General features: G+C 48.7%; 1 protein-coding gene across 1 annotated transcript; it reads left to right on the top strand.

Annotated features, from left to right (window-relative positions):
- Positions 1 to 10173: 10173 nt before the first annotated feature.
- On the top strand, positions 10174 to 15900 carry LOC115267934 (uncharacterized). The gene is made up of 2 exons (XM_062858118.1): positions 10174 to 12905; positions 13419 to 15900. Exons 1-2 carry the CDS (start codon positions 10174 to 10176, stop codon positions 15898 to 15900), a joined length of 5214 nt encoding a protein of 1737 aa, XP_062714102.1.
- The last annotated feature ends 6527 nt before the right edge of the window (positions 15901 to 22427 follow it).

Raw genomic sequence — 22427 nt, 5'->3', positions numbered from 1 at the left:
GCCTCCACAACCTTGATCGAGTGGTTGGCAGTCAACTTTACCTCCTCGATCGTTTCACCGTAGACTTCGAGCGTAATATCGTCGGCAAATCCGACAATCACCACTCCCACTGGATACTCTAACCTCAACACCTCGTCGTACATGACATTCCATAACACCGGACCCAGGATGGAACCTTGCGGGACTCCTGAGGTTATGTGAAAGCACTTCCGACCCACCTCCGTGTCGTAGACTAGTACACGATTCTGAAAGTAACTTCCGAGAATCTTGTACAGGTACTCCGGTATCCCCAGACGCAAGAGCGCATCGGCAATAGCAGACCAGCTGGCGCTATTAAACGCATTCCTTACATCCAGAGTCACTACCGCGCAAAAGCGAATTCCCCTCCTCTTAGGCTCGAGTGCTTTCTCGGCGGTTTTTGTAACCGACAAGATAGCGTCTACGGTGGACCTCCCCTTCCGGAAGCCGTACTGGTTACTCGAAAGACCATTTTCGCCCTCGGTGAACCGCAACATTCTATTGAGGATGATCTTTTCGAGCACCTTCCCCGCCGTGTCAATCAAGCATATTGGTCTATATGCCGACGGGTCTCCGGGTAGTTTCCCCGCCTTTGGCAATAGTACCAGGCTCTGCCTCTTCCAAGCTTCTGGGAAAACTCCCTCGTCCAGGCATTTCTGCATAGCAGACCTAAACATCTCGGGAGCCTCTGCAATGGCTACTTTTAAGGCCAGGTTCGGAACTCCGTCGGGACCTGGGGCCTTATCTACGCTAAGAGACTTTGCTATCCCCACAAGTTCCACATCGGTGACCCTCTCCTCATCGCCAGCTCCAGTCCTCGGCTGTCCTACGAAAGGAGGCCAAGGAATAGGATCATGACGCGGAAAAAGTCCTCCAATGATCCCCTCCAACATCTCTGGAGATTGCTCTGTAGAAGCCATCACACCTCTCGTCTTGACCATAACGATCCTGTAGGCGTCACCCCACGGGTTCGTATTGGCAATCTGACAGAGACCCTCAAAGCAGGCCTTTTTGCTTGCTCTTATCTCGGTCTTAAGCGCGGCTTTTGCAGCGGCGAACACCACCCGCCGTTCGTTTCGCTCTTCCTCTGATCGTGCTCGCTGCATCCGCCGCCTAGCCTGTAGGCAGGCGCGGCGCAGGTCCGCAATCGCGTCGGTCCACCGGTAAGCCGGTGGCCTCCCATTTCTAGGGTGGACTCGCCTAGGCATGATCCATAGCATAGCATAGCATAGCATAGCATAGCATAGCATAGCATAGCATAGCATAGCATAGCATAGCATAGCATAGCATAGCATAGCATAGCATAGCATAGCATAGCATAGCATAGCATAGCATAGCATAGCATAGCATAGCATAGCATCGCATAGCATAGCATAGCATCGCATAGCATAGCATAGCATAGCATAGCATAGCATAGCATAGCATAGCATAGCATAGCATAGCATAGCATAGCATAGCATAGCATAGCATAGCATAGCATAGCATAGCATAGCATAGCATAGCATAGCATAGCATTTTTTTTTTTTTTCTTCTAAACCATAGGGGGATAATCTGCTCAACAGACACCCTAACAGAAGGTTAGGGTAGTGTAGGTCTGACAGGCCGTCTTCTACAACAAAAGTAAAATCCAGGACTACTCTCTCCTCGTACCCACTAAACCATTCCTATGGTCGCCAAACCCTACGTCTCTCCGGAACCACCAAGAAGGTATTGCTTCAGAGAGGGGCTAGTGCACATCGCACCCACAAGGTTAGCTGCGTAGCCTGCAGCAACGAACATCGATGACTCGCTTTGGAGAGTCCATCACGGTAGCATGCTGGCGCTTATCCAGTTTCCCGAGTGGTCCTCGCCACTCCCTTTGCCCTCGGAAGGCGGGCAGGGTCAACCCCGCCCGCGCCCTACTGCTGAGCGGACATCAAGAACTGATGCCCACGTGCAACCCGATCTGACCTGCCCGTAAGGAAGGGTATCACTACCCTTCAGGCCCTATCAGATGCACCCGTAGGTTGCAGACAGCAGGATCTCACCTACCCCGACCCTTGCCGGGGACCCCTTTCCAACCGCGGGCTCGGATCCAACCCAGTAGACCGACGCCACGACAGCACCACTACCGGGACTTCCTCTCCGCGGCCACTTAATCGTTGTAAGGGTCGATCTCGACCGCAGGGCACCGGTATGACCTACGAAGCCGACTCCGAACCCCTGGACCACCTCTTGTACTGCATCTGGACTAGCCATTCTCCGAGTCCACGCGCCACCTCCTCTGTAGCTCCCAGACGATGTGTGTAATAGCCGTTGAAACGGCGTTCCAGCCAAACTCATCCCTACACATCCTCTGGACCAAGTTGTCCGGAGTTGTGTCCTCCCCGCATGTGGCAAGCATGCGGTCACGCATTGTGCGAAAACGCGGGCACACGAACAAAACGTGTTCCGCCGTTTCCTCTAAACCATTGCACACTGGGCATTCGGGAGAATCCGCATGCCCGAAACGGTGTAGATACTGTCGGAAGCAACCATGACCTGTAAGGACCTGTGTCAGGTGGAATGTGACTTCCCCATGGCGCCTATTAATCCAACTATCTACCCTCGGTATCAACCTATAGGTCCACCTTCCTTTGGTGGAACTGTCCCACGCGCGCTGCCATTTGACCATAGAGGCCATCCTGACAGTCCTGCGTATGCCTCTTGTGCCGCGCATTTCGAAGCACTCCATGTCCTCACTGATAAGAATGCTGATAGGCACCATACCAGTAATGACGCAGAGAGCGTCGTGTGACACGGTACGGTACGCGCTCGCAACCCTCAGGCACATAAGCCTGTAAGTACTTTCCAGCTTCCGTCGGTAGCATTTAGTACTTAGCGCGGTGCCCCACGCCGGGCCGCCATACCTAAGTATGGATGTAGCAACACTAGCCAGAAGCTTGCGCTTACTGGCGTACACCGCAGAGCTATTGGACATCATCCGGGACAGTGCCGCAATAGCTGTGGAGGCTCTTTTACAGGCATAATCGACGTGGCTACCGAAGGTAAGCTTATCGTCGATCATCACGCCCAAGTGTTTGACGGAGCGCTTTGACAGGATAGTACAGTCTCCTACACTGATCTCCGTCTGCTGCTCCGACTTCAGGTTGTTAACAACCGTCACCTCTGTCTTGTGGTGAGCCAGCTCCAGTTTCCTGGACCGCATCCACGCCTCCACAACCTTGATCGAGTGGTTGGTAGTCAACTTTACCTCCTCGATCGTTTCACCGTAGACTTCGAGCGTAATGTCGTCGGCAAATCCGACAATCACCACTCCCACTGGATACTCTAACCTCAACACCTCGTCGTACATGACATTCCATAACACCGGACCCAGGATGGAACCTTGCGGGACTCCTGAGGTTATGTGAAAGCACTTCCGACCCACCTCCGTGTCGTAGACTAGTACACGATTCTGAAAGTAACTTCCGAGAATCTTGTACAGGTACTCCGGTATCCCCAGACGCAAGAGCGCATCGGCAATAGCAGACCAGCTGGCGCTATTAAACGCATTCCTTACATCCAGAGTCACTACCGCGCAAAAGCGAATTCCCCTCCTCTTAGGCTCGAGTGCTTTCTCGGCGGTTTTTGTAACCGACAAGATAGCGTCTACGGTGGACCTCCCCTTCCGGAAGCCGTACTGGTTACTCGAAAGACCATTTTCGCCCTCGGTGAACCGCAACATTCTATTGAGGATGATCTTTTCGAGCACCTTCCCCGCCGTGTCAATCAAGCATATTGGTCTATATGCCGACGGGTCTCCGGGTAGTTTCCCCGCCTTTGGCAATAGTACCAGGCTCTGCCTCTTCCAAGCTTCTGGGAAAACTCCCTCGTCCAGGCATTTCTGCATAGCAGACCTGAACATCTCGGGAGCCTCTGCAATAGCTACTTTTAAGGCCAGGTTCGGAACTCCGTCCGGACCTGGGGCCTTACCTACGCTAAGGGACTTAGCTATCCCCGCAAGTTCCACATCGGTGACCCTCTCCTCATCGCCAGCCCCAGTCCCCGGCTGTCCTACGAAAGGAGGCCAAGGACTAGGATCATGACTCGGAAAAAGTCCTCCAATGATCCCCTCCAACATCTCTGGAGATTGCTCTGTAGGAGCCATCACACCTCTCGTCTTGGCCATAACGATCCTGTAGGCGTCACCCCACGGGTTCGTATTGGCACTCTGACAGAGACCCTCAAAGCAGGCCTTTTTGCTTGCTCTTATCTCGGTCTTAAGCGCGGCTTTTGCAGCGGCGAACACCACCCGCCGTTCGTTTCGCTCTTCCTCTGAGCATAGCATAGCATAGCATAGCATAGCATAGCATAGCATAGCATAGCATAGCATAGCATAGCATAGCATAGCATAGCATAGCATAGCATAGCATAGCATAGCATAGCATAGCATAGCATAGCATAGCATAGCATAGCATAGCATAGCATAGCATAGCATAGCATAGCATAGCATAGCATAGCATAGCATAGCATAGCATAGCATAGCATAGCATAGCATAGCATAGCATAGCATAGCATAGCATAGCATAGCATAGCATAGCATAGCATAGCATAGCATAGCATAGCATAGCATAGCATAGCATAGCATAGCATAGCATAGCATAGCATAGCATAGCATAGCATAGCATAGCATAGCATAGCATAGCATAGCATAGCATAGCATAGCATAGCATAGCATAGCATAGCATAGCATAGCATAGCATAGCATAGCATAGCATAGCATAGCATAGCATAGCATAGCATAGCATAGCATAGCATAGCATAGCATAGCATAGCATAGCATAGCATAGCATAGCATAGCATAGCATAGCATAGCATAGCATAGCATAGCATAGCATAGCATAGCATAGCATAGCATAGCATAGCATAGCATAGCATAGCATAGCATAGCATAGCATAGCATAGCATAGCATAGCATAGCATAGCATAGCATAGCATAGCATAGCATAGCATAGCATAGCATAGCATAGCATAGCATAGCATAGCATAGCATAGCAAAACGGCACATGCAACAGCAAGTTTCTCAAAACGCTCCTGTTACTCAACCAGCTCAGCGAAACCCTCTGGCAAAATCAAGAAGTAGCGGAAGTACCAAAAAGGTTTCACCTCCAGGCTTTAAATTTTCATCTGGAGACTTTCCGTCGCTTCCGGGAGCATCTAAAACCCCAGTTGCCCCAGTTTTTCGCCCAGAAAACCAACAAACTAGTCAACAGGAACGTCGACAGAATCCAGTTGACCCTTCCGGAAAATTGACTCTTTCTGGGATAGTGGATATCATCTTCGAAACGTTTAATGTCTCCCCCGCTATAAGAAGTTTGATAAACATGGCACTTCCTTTTGTGAGACCTTTTCTGAAGCAACTGACTTCAAAATGGCCGATTCTTGAATCTATCATATCTTTCGATGGCTAACTTGTCCAGTGAGGTCGGAGATATGATTGAAATCCTACAGTGGAATTGTAGAAGCCTAATTAGAAATATAGATGCGTTCAAATTTTTAGTCCACAACACACGCTGTGACATATTTGCTCTTAGTGAAACATGGCTAACTTCCGATAAAGATGTCTCCTTCCACGATTTTAATATTATTCGTTGTGATCGAGGGGATGGATATGGAGGGGTGATCTTGGGGATCAAAAAGCTCCATTTCTTTTATAGAATTGATTTCCCTCCGATGAACGACACTGAAATAGTTGCATGTCATGTTACCATACAGGGTAAAAGTTTCAGTGTAGCCAGTATGTACATACCGCCCAGCGCTAGGGTATCTCGAAGAGATCTTGCGAAAATATGCTGTGCTATGCCTGCACCTTGGTTGATCCTAGGAGATTTTAATGCACACGGAACAGCCTGGGGGTCTCCGAAGGACGACAATCGCGCAACCCTGATATATGACCTCTGCGACTATTTCAATTTGACAATTTTGAACTCCGGGGAAGCAACGCGAATTAAACCTCCAGATCCTCCAAGCATGTTAGACCTCTCAATATGTTCGAATTCACTATCATTGGATTGCACGTGGAATGTAATTCAGGATCCCCATGGTAGTGATCATCTGCCAATCAAAATTTCAGTTACCAATGATTCGTGTCAGGCTCGTCAGATCGACGTCGCGTATGACCTCACGAAGCACATCGACTGGGGTAAATATGCTGAATTGGTCTCAGAGGGCGAGCAGTCGGTTGACGTTCTTCCACCGCAGGAAGAATACCATTTCTTGTCCGGGTTAATCGTCGAAAGTGCTCTTCAAGCGCAGCGTAGGCCGGTTCCGGGAACTTCGATACGGCGAAGACCCCCCACACTGTGGTGGGATGAAGAATGTACCGGAGCCTATCGCGAAAGATCCGCCGCGTTTAAAACCTACCGGAAGCGCGGTACACGGGAGAATTATGAGTGGTATTCCTCTCTTCACAACAAATTCACGAACCTCGTGAAGGCGAAGAAACGTGGTTATTGGAGGAATTTCGTCAACGGTTTATCGCGGGAGACGTCAATGCGGACTCTCTGGACGGTCGGAAGGAGAATGCGCAACGCGGTATCAGTAAATGAGGATCGAGAAAGCTCGCCTCGATGGATTTTCGATTTCGCAAAGAAAGTCTGTCCGGATTCGGTCCAAGTACAAGCGAATATTCGTCGTAATCCACCTGAAAGGAATGCGATGGATTCACCTTTTTCGATACTAGAATTCTCACTCGCGCTTCTGTCATGTAACAACTCTGCCCCAGGAATGGATAGGATAAAGTTCAACTTGCTCAAAGGCCTCCCAGACGTCGCGAAGAGGCGCTTGTTGAATTTGTTCAATCTATTCTTGGAGAGCAACACTGTTCCGGATGACTGGAGACGAGTGAGGGTTATTGCCATCCAAAAGCCTGGGAAGCCCGCGTCGGATCACAACTCGTACCGTCCTATTGCGATGTTGTCGTGCTTACGGAAGCTGCTAGAGAAGATGATTCTCCATCGGCTCGACACATGGGTTGAATCGAACGGCCTTCTTTCAGATACTCAATTCGGTTTTCGCAGAGGCAAGGGAACGAGCGATTGTCTGGCGCTGCTTTCTACAGAAATTCAACTGGCCTACGCTCAAAAAGAGCAAATGGGCTCAGTATTTTTGGATATCAAGGGGGCTTTTGATGCAGTTTGCGTTGATGTCCTTTCAGACAAACTCCACGAGTGTGGGCTTTCTCCGATTTTAAACAACTACTTGTACAACTTGTTGTCTGAGAAGCACATGTTTTTCTCTCATGGAACCTCGGCAACTTCACGAATTAGTTACATGGGTCTCCCCCAGGGCTCATGCTTAAGCCCCCTTCTTTACAATTTTTACGTTAGAGACATCGACGAATGTCTCGTGGAAAATTGCACGCTACGACAGCTTGCGGACGACGCCGTGGTTTCTATCACCGGACCAGAGGCGGAAGATCTGCAAGGACCACTGCAAGATACCTTAGACAATTTGTCTGCTTGGGCTGTAAAGCTGGGTATCGAATTCTCTCCGGAGAAAACTGAGTTAGTTGTCTTTTCTAGGAAGCGTGACCCAGCAGAGCTAGAGCTTCAATTTTTGGGTAGGGAACTCACTCAAGGTTTTTCACATATGTATCTGGGGGTCTGGTTCGACTCTAAAGGCACCTGGGGAAAGCACATTAATTATCTGTATCAGAAGTGCCAACAACGAATCAACTTCATGCGTACACTCACCGGAACATGGTGGGGAGCCCACCCGGAAGATCTGATAAAGCTTTATCGTACAACGATACTGTCGGTTCTCGAATACGGTAGCTTTTGCTTTCAGTGCGCCGCGGAAACACACATCCTGAAGCTTGAGCGTATCCAGTATCGTTGTCTTCGGATCGCGTTAGGCTGCATGAATTCGACGCACACAATGAGCTTGGAGGTACTAGCAGCAGTACTCCCTTTATCAGATCGTTTCGTGGAATTGTCGTTAAGGTTCCTCATCCGCTGTGAGGTGCAAAATCCATTGGTAATTGAAAACTTTGAGAAGTTGATCGAACGAATTCATCAAACAAAATTTATGACAGTGTACTACTCGTACATGACTCTGGAGGTTCACCCTTCATCGAACATTCCCAACCGCGATTGCTTCCCAGACTTCTCCAATTCCACTATAGGTTTTGATCTGTCCATGTTGCAAGAAATCCGTGGAATTCCAGATCCGCTCCGATTGGAGCACATTCCAAAAATTTTTGCAAGCAAGTTTGGTCAAGTCAGTTGCGACAGAAGGTTTTTCACTGACGGGTCAAAAACAAATGATTCCACTGGATTTGGTGTATTTAATGAGCTTCATAGCGCCGCCCATAAACTTCAAAGTCCTTGCTCTGTATATGTCGCAGAATTGGCGGCTATACACTACGCATTAGAGCGAATTGCCTCTCTTCCCTCTGATCAATATTTCATTTTTACGGATAGTCTCAGCTCAATTGAGGCTATTCGCTCAATGAGGCCGGTGAAGCACTCCCCGTATTTCCTGAGCGAAATTCGATCAATTCTGAGTGCTTTATCGTATCAAGCATATCATATCACCTTGGTATGGGTCCCTTCGCATTGCTCGATCCCGGGCAATGAGAAAGCGGATTCACTCGCCAAGGTGGGCGCTATGGAAGGCGATATTTATGACCGTCATATCGCCTTCAATGATTTTTTTTCGATTGCTCGTCAGCATGCCTTGGTCAGTTGGCAACAAAAATGGGATGCAGGGGAATTGGGCAGGTGGTTACATTCAATTCTCCCACAGGTATCGAAGACGGCGTGGTTCAAGGGGTTGGACATGGGTCGAGATTTTATCAAGATAATGTGTCGACTTATGTCCAATCACTACTCTCTGGGCTCGCATTTCTATCGAATAGGACTCACAGATAGCAATCGTTGTAGCTGTGGTGCAGGCTATCAAGATATCAACCATGTTGTGTGGGAATGCCCCGAATACGGTATTGCCAGATCCGATTTATGTGCATCCCTCAGGGCCCGAGGGAAACCAGAAAAGGCAGACATTAGAGATGTGTTGGGCAAACTTGATCTTGTGTACATGAAGCTTGTGTACGACTTCTTGAAACAAGCTGTTCGCATCTGCGAAAGTGTATCCGCGCGCCATCTGTACGTGGGTAGATCTCGACCAATAGCAATAACCGTTTGCGAATTCGATCATGGCGCCCTGTGGGAATTTGCGTTTTCATCGATCTCGCTCTATCCGGTCAACCGTGACAGAATGGATCAACCCATTATAAAAGGCCGAATGAACTGCGTGCTCGGTCTCTTTTTTGGTTTTGCGACAACTCGACGTCATCGACACCATCATCAGCGAACGAACGTGAAATAAAAACAAAGTGCGAATTTCCATCCCACCACCCACTGAAGGTGAAATAGTTGAAATTAGAAGTAGTGATAAGTTGGAAGATTAGTGCGTAATAAAGTATAGTTAGTATAAAAATTAGTGCTAAATAAAGTGTTTGGACTATTATAAACTTACCTGCGCTGTGTATAGACAATTACGAACCTGAAAGAAGAAGAAGAAGATACTGAGAACTTTTACACTTACCTGTGAAGAGATCGTGCCCCCGTTGTGCGAAGTGGTGAATAGTGAATTGAGCACAGAATCGCTTTTTCCTGAGCTCATCGTACATCTGGTCCTTCGAACCGGATTAACGGCCGTCGAACTCCGTCCGTTCCGGTGCTTCCCGCGGTGAGAACAACCGCCATTGCTGCTTCCACATCGCCCTCCGTCGGATCCGCCATCGTTGACACAGCCAGGATCACGTCGTCGTTGGACTGCGCCATCATTAATTGATCATACAAGGCATTGCATTGCCTTTAACAAGGTAATTAGCTTTCCAACAATTCATACCTCTTCCCGTTTGAGCTACGCGGTCTTTTGATTTGCAGACCCGGCTCCTCGCTTCTACACGTGATCTACAACTACTTCTACTACTACGCTTTCGACCATCCCGTCCGGAGACAATCCGGAGCAACTTCTATCGCCTTCTGGATCCAAGTCTGTTGCTGAATTTGATTGTACAAGGCACTTTCTTGCCTTTTCGAAGGTAATTGCATTTCCTAAAATCTATAACCCTTCCCGTGTGATCTACGCGGTCTTACGCTTTGCAGACCACGTCATCCCACCAAAATGTCCACGGAACGGAAAATCAAAGGGTTGAGAAACAAGATCAAGAGTCTCCTGGCCTCGTTCAACCTCATAAAGACGTTTGTGGAGGAGTACGATGAGGAACGAGACACTTTCGAAGTTCCAGTGCGCCTCGAAAATCTCAACAGACTCTGGACGGACATCCAGAAGACTCAGTCTGAGCTCGAATCTATCGACGAGGCCTCCGTCGATGAGCAAATCAAGGAACGGACTGAATTTGAAACCGCATACTATCGTGTAAAGGGTGGACTGCTAGCTGTTAATAAATCGCCTGTCGCCCACACCGTCCAATCGCCTTCTCCTTCAAGCTCGCAAATCCATGTTCCATCGTCGCATGTGCGATTGCCCGATGTGAAGCTCCCGGTGTTTAGTGGAAACATCGACACGTGGCTCAATTTCCACGACCTTTTCGTCTCGCTGGTCCACTCTTCGGTCGAGTTGTCTAATATTCAGAAATTTTATTATCTCCGATCGTCCCTCGCTGGTGAAGCCCTGAAATTGATTCAATCAATTACCATCAGTGCGAATAATTACCTTGTGGCGTGGAATTTGCTAGTGGAGCATTATCAAAACCCTTTACGCTTGAAGCAGACTTATTTGGACGCCCTTTTTGAATTCGCTTCGCTGAAGCGCGAGTCTGCAACTGATTTGCATTCGCTGGTCGAGAACTTCGAGGCAAACGTGAAGGTACTAAAGCAACTCGGAGAGAAAACCGAACACTGGGACCTAATCCTCATTCGCATGCTGAGCGTCCGCCTTGACCCCACAACACGGAGAGATTGGGAAGAGTTTTCGTCCACGCAGCAGGCTGTGACGTTTAGGGACCTCACGTCGTTCATCCAGCGAAGAGTAACTGTCCTCCAAACCATTCGAGGAAAGGCTGTCGACACTCCAGCGCCCCTTCAGCAGTTCAAGAAATCTGTTCAACGTCCGATTGCAAGTCATGGAGCGAGTCAAATCCAACCTGCCAGGAAATGCGTCATCTGTTCTGATCATCATCCACTCTACATGTGCCAGCCGTTCTCTAAACTCGACGTCGAAGCAAAGGAAAAGGAAGTTCGTCGCCACCAGCTCTGTCGCAACTGTCTACGGAAAGGACATCAAGCTCGAGACTGCCCTTCTTCAAGTTCCTGCCGAAAATGTCGAGGTCGTCATCACTCTCTGCTCTGCCCCGGGGAGAATTTCGTCACTGTGAACTCCAGGACACCAGAATCCTCCCAGTCACCATCAGCAAGTCACTCTGCCCCTCGTGAACCTCCGAGAACATCCGCTTCAGCCACTGTCCACGGGCCTTCAAGTCATGCCAGTGCTGGACCAACTCGTAGAAGCGTACTACTAGCCACCGCAGTCGTGAAACTCGTCGACGAGAATGGAATCGAGCACGCAGCAAGGGCTCTACTCGATTCGGGTAGTGAATGTTGTTTTATTACCGAGCCGTTCTCCCAATTGATCAAAGCGCAGCGAACAAAAATCTCCATTCCGATCTCAGGGATCGGGCAGTCGTCAACCTATGCAAGGTACAAAATCACCGCCACTGTTCGCTCAAGGGTGTGTGACTTCTCTACTCCGGCTGAGTTCTTGGTACTTCCAAAGGTCACAATTGATCTTCCGTCTGCCTCTTTCGATGCTTCCTCATGGGACATACCCCCCGGCGTACAGCTTGCGGATCCAGGCTTCTACGAAGCAAACCCGGTTGACATTATCATCGGTGCGGAAGTATTCTTTGAACTCTTCAACGTCCCAGGTCGGATTCAGCTCGGCGAAGCTCTTCCAACGTTGATCAACTCTGTCCTCGGCTGGATAGTTTCCGGCAAGAATTCTAACGGTACTCCGAAGTCTCCAGTGATCGCCAACGTCGCAACTATTTCCGAGCTGCATGACCTCATAGAGAAATTTTGGGCGATTGAAGAAGACAACTCCACTCCCAACTATTCCGTCGAAGAAGCTGCCTGCGAGGATCATTTTCGTCACACTGTAAGACGGAACTCAGAGGGAAGGTACATCGTTCGCTTACCTATAAAGGATGACGTCATCAAACAGCTAGGTGACAACCGTCGCACAGCTGTCCGTCGCTTTCGTATGCTAGAAAGTCGTCTTTGTCGCACTCCGGAACTTTCTCAGCAATATTCCGCCTTCATGGATGAATACCTTGCATTGGGGCACATGAAGCAAGTATACGATCATCAATCTCCTCCGATGCTGTGCTACCACATGCCCCACCACGCTGTCGTCCGAGAAGACAGCACCACTACAAAAGTTCGAGTTGTGTTCGATGCATCGTGCAAATCTCCAGAAGGACCTTCGCTCAACGACGCGCTCATGGTTGGTCCAACAGTACAGCAAGACATACGTTCCATCATTTTGCGCTCCAGAATCCGCCGAGTTATGCTGATCGCAGACGCAAAGCAAATGTATCGCCAAGTACTCGTTGACGAACGTGACACTCCGCTTCAACGAATCGTCCGGCGAAAATCTCCGGATCTTCCACTAGATACGTTTGAACTACTAACGGTTACCTACGGTACCGCAAGTGCACCTTTTCTTGCCACTCGAGTGCTACTCCAGCTGGCGAACGACGAACACGACAACTTCCCGGAGGCAGCAGAGGTTCTACGAAAGGATGTCTATGTAGATGACCTTCTTTCGGGAGCAAACAGCATCGAACAAGCTACGAGACTTCGACGGCAACTGGATGATCTTCTCTCCAAAGGCGGGTTTGAGCTGCGCAAATGGGCATCTAACGAGGAAGCTGTCCTTGAAGGACTTGCACCAGACAACCGAGCTCTACCCGAGCAGGAACAAATAACTGACACATAACTGCAGCATGCCAAAATCAGGTATCATACCAAGGCGAGGTATTGGTCGGTTACCCAGGTATAGAAAATAACTTATTTTGGTATTTTCTAGGTATTTATAGAATACCTCGACGAGTTATTGGTTTGGTGTTGAGGACTGCTTGAGGTATTATTCAATTATGGAAAAATCATTATTTCTATGGAAAAATCGCCTATTATTATTTAGTTATTGCCATACCTGATGTCATTATTCACGTGTTATGCACAGAATACACACCAGTTATTATTTTAGGTATTTTACCTCTTATGCAGGGCTTCTTAATACCTCATTTAGGTTGTAGGTATTCGGTTTTCCATACCTGAGTTTGGTATTCTTCAGTTATTTTCTCCTGCTCGGGTACAAACCTCTTTCGACCTCGATCGCAACCAAAGCATAAAATCTCTTGGGTTGCATTGGGAGCCGGCTTCGGATCTGCTAAAATACAAAATCGAATTTCCACCGGAATCGTCTGCGGCTCCTCTGACCAAGCGGATCGCCCTGTCACAAATAGCGCGTCTCTTCGACCCCCTGGGACTGCTGGTTCCTGTTGTGATATCCGCTAAAATCTTCATGCAGGCGCTCTGGACTCTGAAGGATGAAAATGGCAAAACCTGGAGCTGGGACGAAGAACTTCCAACACCGATGAAGGAGCGTTGGAGCAACTATATGGCAGAGCTACCACTTCTCAACAGTTTGCGTATTGATCGTTATCTATTGACTGCGAAACCTGCGTTCGTTCAGTACCATTTCTTTTCGGATGCCTCACAACACGCGTACGGCGCATGCTGTTACATTCGAACGGCAGATTCCTCTGGAGACTTCAAGGTGGCCCTTCTGACTGCAAGGTCTAAAGTGGCTCCCCTCAAACAACAAAGCATCCCTCGGCTAGAACTTTGTGGTGCACTTCTCTCAGCTGAACTCTATCAGAAGGTCTCGCAATCTCTCGAACTTCAAGGGCCGACGTTCTTCTGGGTAGACTCAACAACGGTACTGAACTGGCTGAATGCTACACCATCTACCTGGACCACATTTGTTGCAAACCGTGTGTCCAAAATACAACAATCAACACAGAACTGCTCCTGGAAACACGTTGCCGGTCATGACAATCCAGCGGACCTACTTTCCCGCGGAATCTCTGCGGAAAACATCCTCGAAAATCAACTTTGGTGGCAAGGACCTGAATGGCTACAACTACCGCAAACGTCATGGCCAACTGGAAATATCGACATCACTTCTAGCACTGAAATATTATTAGAAGCAGAGAAACGAAAAACAGCAGTATGTACAGCATCGTCGGACCCAGCTTTCATCGACCTTTTCACGGAAAGATTCTCTGACTACGACCGAATGCTCAGAGTAACTGCCTACTGTCGTCGGTTCATCGAAAATTGTCGGCGGAACCCAACCAATTCACCATCAACGTACATAACAACGAAGGAAAAGAACGCAGCTGAAGCAACTCTAATTCGCCTGGTGCAGCAACAAGAATTCGCAGAAGAATGGAAACAACTCCAAAAATCCCAGCATGTTACACCAAAGTCTCGCTTACGTTGGTTTCACCCATTCATCTCCGATGATCAGCTGATTCGCATTGGGGGCCGGCTCAATCAAGCACCGCAACCGTATGACAGCAAACATCAGATCATCCTCCCCGCTTCTCATTCGCTATCCAAACTCCTGGTACGATCACAACACAAGAAGCATCTTCACGCGGCTCCCCAGCTACTGGTATCCATTTTGCGCTTACGGTACTGGATCACAGGGGCCAGGAACTTGGCCAGAACAACTGTTCGTAACTGCATCGAATGTGTGAAAGCTCGGCCACAACTTCTAGAGCAATTCATGGCTGAACTCCCCGCTTCGCGAGTCACGGCTGCGCGCCCTTTCTCCGTAACCGGTGTGGATTATTGGGGACCGATTTCTCTACAGCGCATTCACCGACGAGCAGCACCACGCAAGGCATACGTGGCCGTTTTCGTTTGCTTCGTTACCCGCGCCGTACATCTCGAATTGGTCATCGACTTGAGTACCGTCAAGTTTCTTCAAGCCCTACGTCGCTTTGTTTCTCGCCGAGGTTTATGCAGCGATATCTATAGCGACAACGGTCGCAACTTCATCGGAGCAGCCAACGAACTGCGAAAACTGGTTCGCAGTAAGGAACATCAGCAAGCTGTTGCAGAAGAATGCGCCAGCCACAGGATCCGCTGGCATTTCAATCCCCCGAAGGCATCACATTTCGGTGGGCTTTGGGAAGCCGCGATTCATTCCGCCCAAAAGCATTTCGTTAGGGTACTGGGCACCCACACCCTAGCGGAAGACGATATGGAGACATTGCTGGCACAAATCGAGTGCTGCCTCAATTCCCGTCCTCTAATTGCACTCAGCGACGATCCGACCGATTTTGAAACACTGACACCTGGGCACTTTCTGGTTGGTTCTGCATTGAAGGCAATTCCGGATACCGACTTCGCAACTCTCCCATCAAATAGACTGCGGCAGTGGGAACAAGTTCAAAAAATGCTGCAACTGATCTGGAAACGATGGCACTCCGAGTATTTGTCGTCACTCCAGCCTCGCACTAAATGGTGCAATCCACCAATTGCCATCAAATTGAACCAATTAGTCCTCATCAAGGACGAAAACACTCCTCCTATGGCTTGGCCGACGGCCAGAGTCGTCGAAATCCATCCTGGAACCGATGGCATCGTACGGGTAGTATCCGTGCAAACTCCTACTGGTCGCTTCATTCGTCCGGTTTCCAAAATTTGTCTGCTGCCAATTCCACCCACGCAAGAAACATTCGGCAACCAAGCAGCAGCAGCAAACGAATCGCCATCAGCAACCACATCGATGAAAAAATCGTCGTCGTCGTGACCAAAAGTAAACAACAACAGCAGCCGATTTCCATCTCAAATCATTTTCGTCGTACTGCAGAAGATCCTGGCAATCGTCGTCATCCTACTGATGGTTCCAGTGTTGAATCACCTAAAAATAAATACAAGGCCCTTTGAATTAAGGGACAAGGTAAGAACCTGTCCAAATTTCTCAAAATTTTCGAAACCCTCTACCGGGTCTTCTTTTCCATGTTTACATTCTGCAACCGCTGATGAACTTCATCGTCATCGTCGTCGATCATCGAGAACAACCAAGACGAAGAAGGAAAACATGCAGTGACAGCCAAGCGAACACCGAGCACCGACGTCATCGATTCATCGACAAGCGACTGTCAGAAATACGATTTCCGAAGGGGCCAGCATGTTCGCATCTGCGAAAGTGTATCCGCGCGCCATCTGTACGTGGGTAGATCTCGACCGATAGCAATAACCGTTTGCGAATTCGATCATGGCGCCCTGTGGGAATTTGCGTTTTCATCGATCTCGCTCTATCCGGTCAACCGTGACAGAATGGATCAACCCATTATAAAAGGCCGAATGAACTGCGTGCTCGGTCTCTTTTTTGGTTTTGCGACAACTCGACGTCATCGACACCATCATCAGCGAACGAACGTGAAATAAAAACAAAGTGCGAATTTCCATCCCACCACCCACTGAAGGTGAAATAGTTGAAATTAGAAGTAGTGATAAGTTGGAAGATTAGTGCGTAATAAAGTATAGTTAGTATAAAAATTAGTGCTAAATAAAGTGTTTGGACTATTATAAACTTACCTGCGCTGTGTATAGACAATTACGAACCTGAAAGAAGAAGAAGAAGATACTGAGAACTTTTACACTTACCTGTGAAGAGATCGTGCCCCCGTTGTGCGAAGTGGTGAATAGTGAATTGAGCACAGAATCGCTTTTTCCTGAGCTCATCGTACACAAGCTGAAGTCTTCGTTTGATACCCCCGTCCTGTTTTTCCACTTGTCCACCTCGTGACTTTGAATGATACCCAGTCTTGTTGTTTCGCTTGTCCACCTCGTGTCCCTTCGAAAATCGTCTGTTTGTATCATTACAGGTTGTTTGTCCACTCCACGTTTGACCAGCAGCAATAAGCCACATCATGCCGTCATGTGTCAACGAAAAGCCCTTATCACCCTATCCTTTCCTCAAATATTATTGTTACACCTAACCTCGACCAAACCGCGAGTTTTACGGTTCCCCAAAACTAACATAGTATATAAGTCAAAAACATAAAATTGTAAAAAACTAATTGAATTCGGCTCCGTTATGCCTGTTGGCGCATGAGCCTCAAATAAATGATTAAGTAAAAAAAAAAAAAAAAAAGCCGGTGGCCTCCCATTTCTAGGGTGGACTCGCCTAGGCATGGTCGCATCACACGCACGTGAGAGCACCGCTACCAGCTCGTCGCCGTCTAAACCGATTAAGTTTCGCTCACGGCGGAGCGCCTCCCTAAATACCCCTTCATCGAAGTATGATGTCTTCCACCTGCGAGGGCTTGGCCTTGGCCTAGCCGCCTCTTCTTCTATCCGCTGTCTGCTGTTATTGTAGTCGATACTGTAGCGAACCGCCTGGTGGTCGCTGTGAGTGTAGCCATCATCTACTCTCCAGTTCGAACTACTTGTTAGGCCAGGACTACAAAAGGTCACGGCAATAATTGACTCCGCTCCGTTTCGACTATAGGTACTCTTGGTACCGACATTAGCCAAGTCGACATCTAAGATGGCCAGTGTTTCTAGCAGGATCTGACCCTGCTGGTTCGTGAAACGGCTTCCCCATTCCACGACCCAGGCATTAAAGTCGCCCGCTATTACCACCGGCCTTCGCCCTGTTAGCACGGTCGTTAAGCGGTCCAGCATTTGCGTGAACTGCTCGATCGGCCACCGCGGAGGCGCATAACAGCTACAGAAGAAGACCCCGTTTACTTTGGCGACCACGAAGCCCTCATAGGTAGTAGACACCAACTCCTGAACGGGGTATTTACCCGTCGTCCATATCGCCGCCATTTTTCTGGTCCCATCTGAGACCCAGTTGCCGTTGCCGGCGGGTACTCGGTATGGGTCCGAAATGATGGCGATATCCGTCTCCCACTCAGAAACCGCCTGACAAAGCAGTTGCTGAGCCGCATCACAGTGGTTCAGGTTCAGCTGCGTTACCTGCACTGTGATTTGTTGTTCACTGCGGCTTTCTTAAAGGCCGGGCACCCTGGACCACCCATCGGATGTCTGTTTTCGAGGTTTTCCCGGTACAGATCATGCAGATGGGCAGACTCGTGCAGCTTTGGGCCTTATGACCTTCAGCGCTGCATCGCCTGCACAGTTTGCGCCTATCAGGTCCTTTGCAGTCCCACGACTTGTGTCCTGGTTCCAGACACCTGAAGCAAACCTCTGGTGGCTCGTGGAATGTCAGGTGACATACACACCAGCCCACCTTCATACTCCCTACTTTAACGGACTTTTTAACATCCGCCACAGGTAGCTGAACCAAAGCTATCTGTGTCCCTGCTGGCCCTCTCCGTAGCTTAACGGCTGCCGCAGTGCCGTGACGAGCTCTTCCACTTCGGTGATCTCGTCAATGTCCTTGACCTTCAGAGTCGCCTCATGTGTCATAGCCCTCACCTGCACACCCTCACCAAGGACCTCTTCTGCCAGCCTCTTGTAGGTGGCGCCCTTGTGTTCCTTCTGGCGCTTCAGCTCCAGGATCATCTCGCCCGTACGAGTACGTCTAATACTGCGCACGTCGGCTCCAAGACCCTCAAGCTTGGCGTCGCTTCGCATCGTCTTCAAGACGTCCGAGTACTTAGACTGTTCCGTCTTGATGACGATAGCGTCGCCTTTCTCGCGCCTGGCACCTGCCCTCCTACGCCTTGGCTTGGCGTCCTGCACTTCTACCTGCGGATTCACCTTCTTCTTCCTTTTCCGCTCTACCTTTGTCCAAGGAGGGTCCTCTCCTTGGATCGCCCTGCTCTGTGGCTGCTGAGGGCCCACCAATGGTCGCAACCCCTTGTTCCCATCGTTCCGGGACGGGCCAGCCTTTTCAGGCCCACCCTTCCCAGCTTTCCGGGAACCCTGGCTGGGGTCCGACTTTCCGGCATTACCACCGGCTTTCGGGGTTATTATACGCCTGGCCTTGCGGGCGCCGCCAGACAGCTCCTCACCTGACGGCTGCCTCGCCCGCTTCCGCGAATGCTTGTCACGTTTGTCACGAGCATTCGCTTCCACACTCTTCGGACTACCTGCAAAGGAGAAGGCCTCCGTTTGTGTAAACTTCGACGCCTTCTCCTTTGTGGGTTCCGCCGCTGCAGCAGCCAGCAACGCGACCGCGTGCTCCTGCTTTGCCTCATCGACAGACACTCTAAGTCTAAGCAAGGCCGTTTTCAGGTCCTTGCTTATATTCGACTTAGTTGTCGCAAAGTCGATGATTTTGCCAAGCTGGTGCTCAGCAACCTCTAATGCGGGCCGTCCTTTTCCTACTTCTTGGATGATGGCCCTCAGACACCACGCTCCGTCCATGACCTCCGCCGGCTGGCTTGCCGTGGAGTGGACAGGAGCTCCCACGCTTGAGCTACGTAAGCAGCTTCCAGCACCTGACTTCTCACTTCTCCTTGTCGGAGACCTCATCAACCCGCTTCTTGCGAAGGGGTTGATCGCACCACTACTTCCACCTATGTTGATATTTTTAGAATTTTTGCTGATAATGTATTCCCACGAGTTGCACGAGAAAGAATGTCCACCACGCCAGAGCTCTGCATTAACGCGGTAAGGGACAGCTTACTGTGAGGGGTGCCCAGGTACCCCACAGGCTCCGTTAAAGATCGAGCATCTTTTTCACCCCCTCGATCACTCATTCCTCAGCACGGGTCGCTTGACACCTTGAATTGGGGTTAGTAGTCCTATTCTTATCCGGGGACTACGCGGCTGACTCGCAAGCGGGGGGGGGTGCGTCAGGCCCCAGGACATCCGTCCCTGCTGCCCCTGAATGGTATAGAAATACAAATATGCACGGGAGACCATGGTACGGAGGAAACGACCTCTTCAGTGCAGCAGAGGAAGGATATCATTCAACTCCCATGTGTAGGAAAGTTGATGAATGGCATATCACTTCAAAACTAGCAAAGTAGCTGGAAAGGATCTTGCGCTTAGAGAAGGTTAGAATACTATTCAGTCAGGATCTGGGAATCCAAACAGCTTCCGGAGCAGTGGAAGGAATGGGTATTTGCAGTGTAAAAACTTCTGAGCCATCATCATTATGAATGCCGCCTACAAAGTACAATACTAGATCATCTTTCATCGTGTATCACCCAAAACTAATGAGTTCCAGGGAAGTTATCAAGCAGGCTTCATTGACGGCCGATCAACAACGGAACAGGTTTTTACCGTACGGCAAATGTTCCACAAATGCCATGTATACCAGGCCCCAATGCATTACGTATTCATCGTCCTTAAGGCGGCATACTTACGACAGTATCGACCACACAGAGCTATGGGAAATCATGGACAAAGGCAGGTCTCTTGGAAAGCTAGCCAGGACTGGAATACAGTGGTGGACTGGTATGCAAAACTTCATGAGAGTTTCGGGTGAACTATCCAGTTCAAACGGATCTCACCGGGGACTGCGAGAAGGTGACAGAGTTTCATGCATAGGTACTCTTTAACATCGACGACATGAAATTTATTGCCAACATATTTGGAATGGTAGCAGAGCTGTACAGTGTACACCCGACTGAAAAACGAAGCATCAAAGGTCGGAATAGTGGTGAATGGATCAAAGACAAAGTGCATGCTTCTAAATTATCCTGGAACCATCTAAAACCTGTCTGAATCTGCCTATGGCTCTTGCATGCCCTTGATATCTCCCTTAATCGCCTTTCCCCGCCACAGAAACTTCTCTGGGAACCCCCTTATACATACCCTGAATTTACTCAAAAATCTCTTAAAATATTTTTGAACCCGAACTCTCCCAAACTCCACCCCTCTAAAGAGTTTTCATTGAACCCATCGGAAATCTGACAAGACTCATCCCTGAAATTTCTCATGGCCTCTCCTTAAACCCTTTTCCTAAATCCTCATTGCCCCTCTCTTAGTCTGCATTGAAACTCTCTTGGCTATTCACCTGAATCTTATTATTGCAAACCTTTCAAAGTTCATTTGGGACTCTCTTGAACTCCCCCAAAATCCTCCTTAATAGTACCTCAGTCTCTGTTCCTGTAGGTCTTCCTGCATAATTTTTAACACTCCTTCTTTCACATTTCATACTGCCAGAAGAGCGGCATTCTTATACAACTGCTACGAGAGGAATTCAGTGTTAAGAAACGTAGTAGTTCCAGCGCAGGTGGGGCGTTTGAAAAGGAGAGCAGAAATAGGTTTTTTGCAATTTCTCATCGTAATAGGCTGTTTTACCTCACGCAAATCTGACAGGAAAAGGCCTACTTTCCCACACCAAATTAACAGTGCTGTAATGGTTCATTACAGCACTGATTTGCGTTGCGTAATGAACCATTACAGCACTGTTTTCAGTTTTGGTCAACTTCTTGATGCTTTCTGAACGTAGTTTTGAAAATTTGTGACAACTGCACAGTATAACCTGTTATGATCAGATTTTCTTGAACATGGCTATGAACATCAGTGTGCAGATTGATGAAAAAGTTTTGTTTAAAACTATCCTCAAGGGTAATTTATGAAATTGCAAAAAACGTTGTACGCAACTCGGTGCAGAACTCGATTTTTCCAGCACTCGTCGTAATTATCCAACTCGGCAAGCCTCGTTGAATAAATGTACGACTCGTGCTGTAAAAATCGTTATTCTGCACCTTGTTGCGTAAACTACTATTAACAAAGATTTTTAAGTACAAGATAACCCACTCTGGCATTTCTCATACTATCGGTTGGCGAACAGATTCGTTCGACGACAACGCCACATGCAGCGGGAAATCGAACCATTTGAACGAAAATAATCGAGTTAGCTATGGTTTTTTTGCTACGTAGTAGACGTCATTTGAGAGAGTCGGAGGTTGACGTTGCAAAAAGTCAAAGTCCTTTGAAACAGACCATAAAACTCGTTTTGTTTCTTGTATGGGAATTATCTTAAGCTTTTTTATAAACCGTTATGTTGGTTGATGCACGGGGTGAGGTCCGGACAACACTGTGGTGATCATCAGAACACTCACTGAATTAGAAGTGCCGTGATAATTTTCGATCTGCGTTCTAACGACAAGATTAACATTAAACCCTACCGTGCTATTGTTGATGCTGGTTATTCTCGTTATATCAACAAAATTTAATGAGGCGCTGTAGACTTAGGCCAAACCCTTCCTTCCCCAACAGAGTCTACGTAGTTTATGGACAGGCTCTGAGTAGGGACTCTACTGATCTCGGTTGGGATGTGAGTTTTTGCTATGCCAGAAGAGTTCTGGTCACGCCAAAGCTTGGTGTAAGCATTTACATAAAACTAATCGGAGAGTAACACATTTCAATCTGGTCGCAAGTTAATGTTGATGGAATATC

The sequence above is a fragment of the Aedes albopictus genome, chromosome 3 (genome assembly GCF_035046485.1).
Source record: "Aedes albopictus strain Foshan chromosome 3, AalbF5, whole genome shotgun sequence".
In the NCBI taxonomy this organism is placed as follows: Eukaryota; Metazoa; Arthropoda; class Insecta; order Diptera; family Culicidae; genus Aedes; species Aedes albopictus.
The sequence above is the reverse complement of the archived record's forward strand: the minus strand, read 5'-3'. Positions and strand labels throughout refer to the sequence as shown.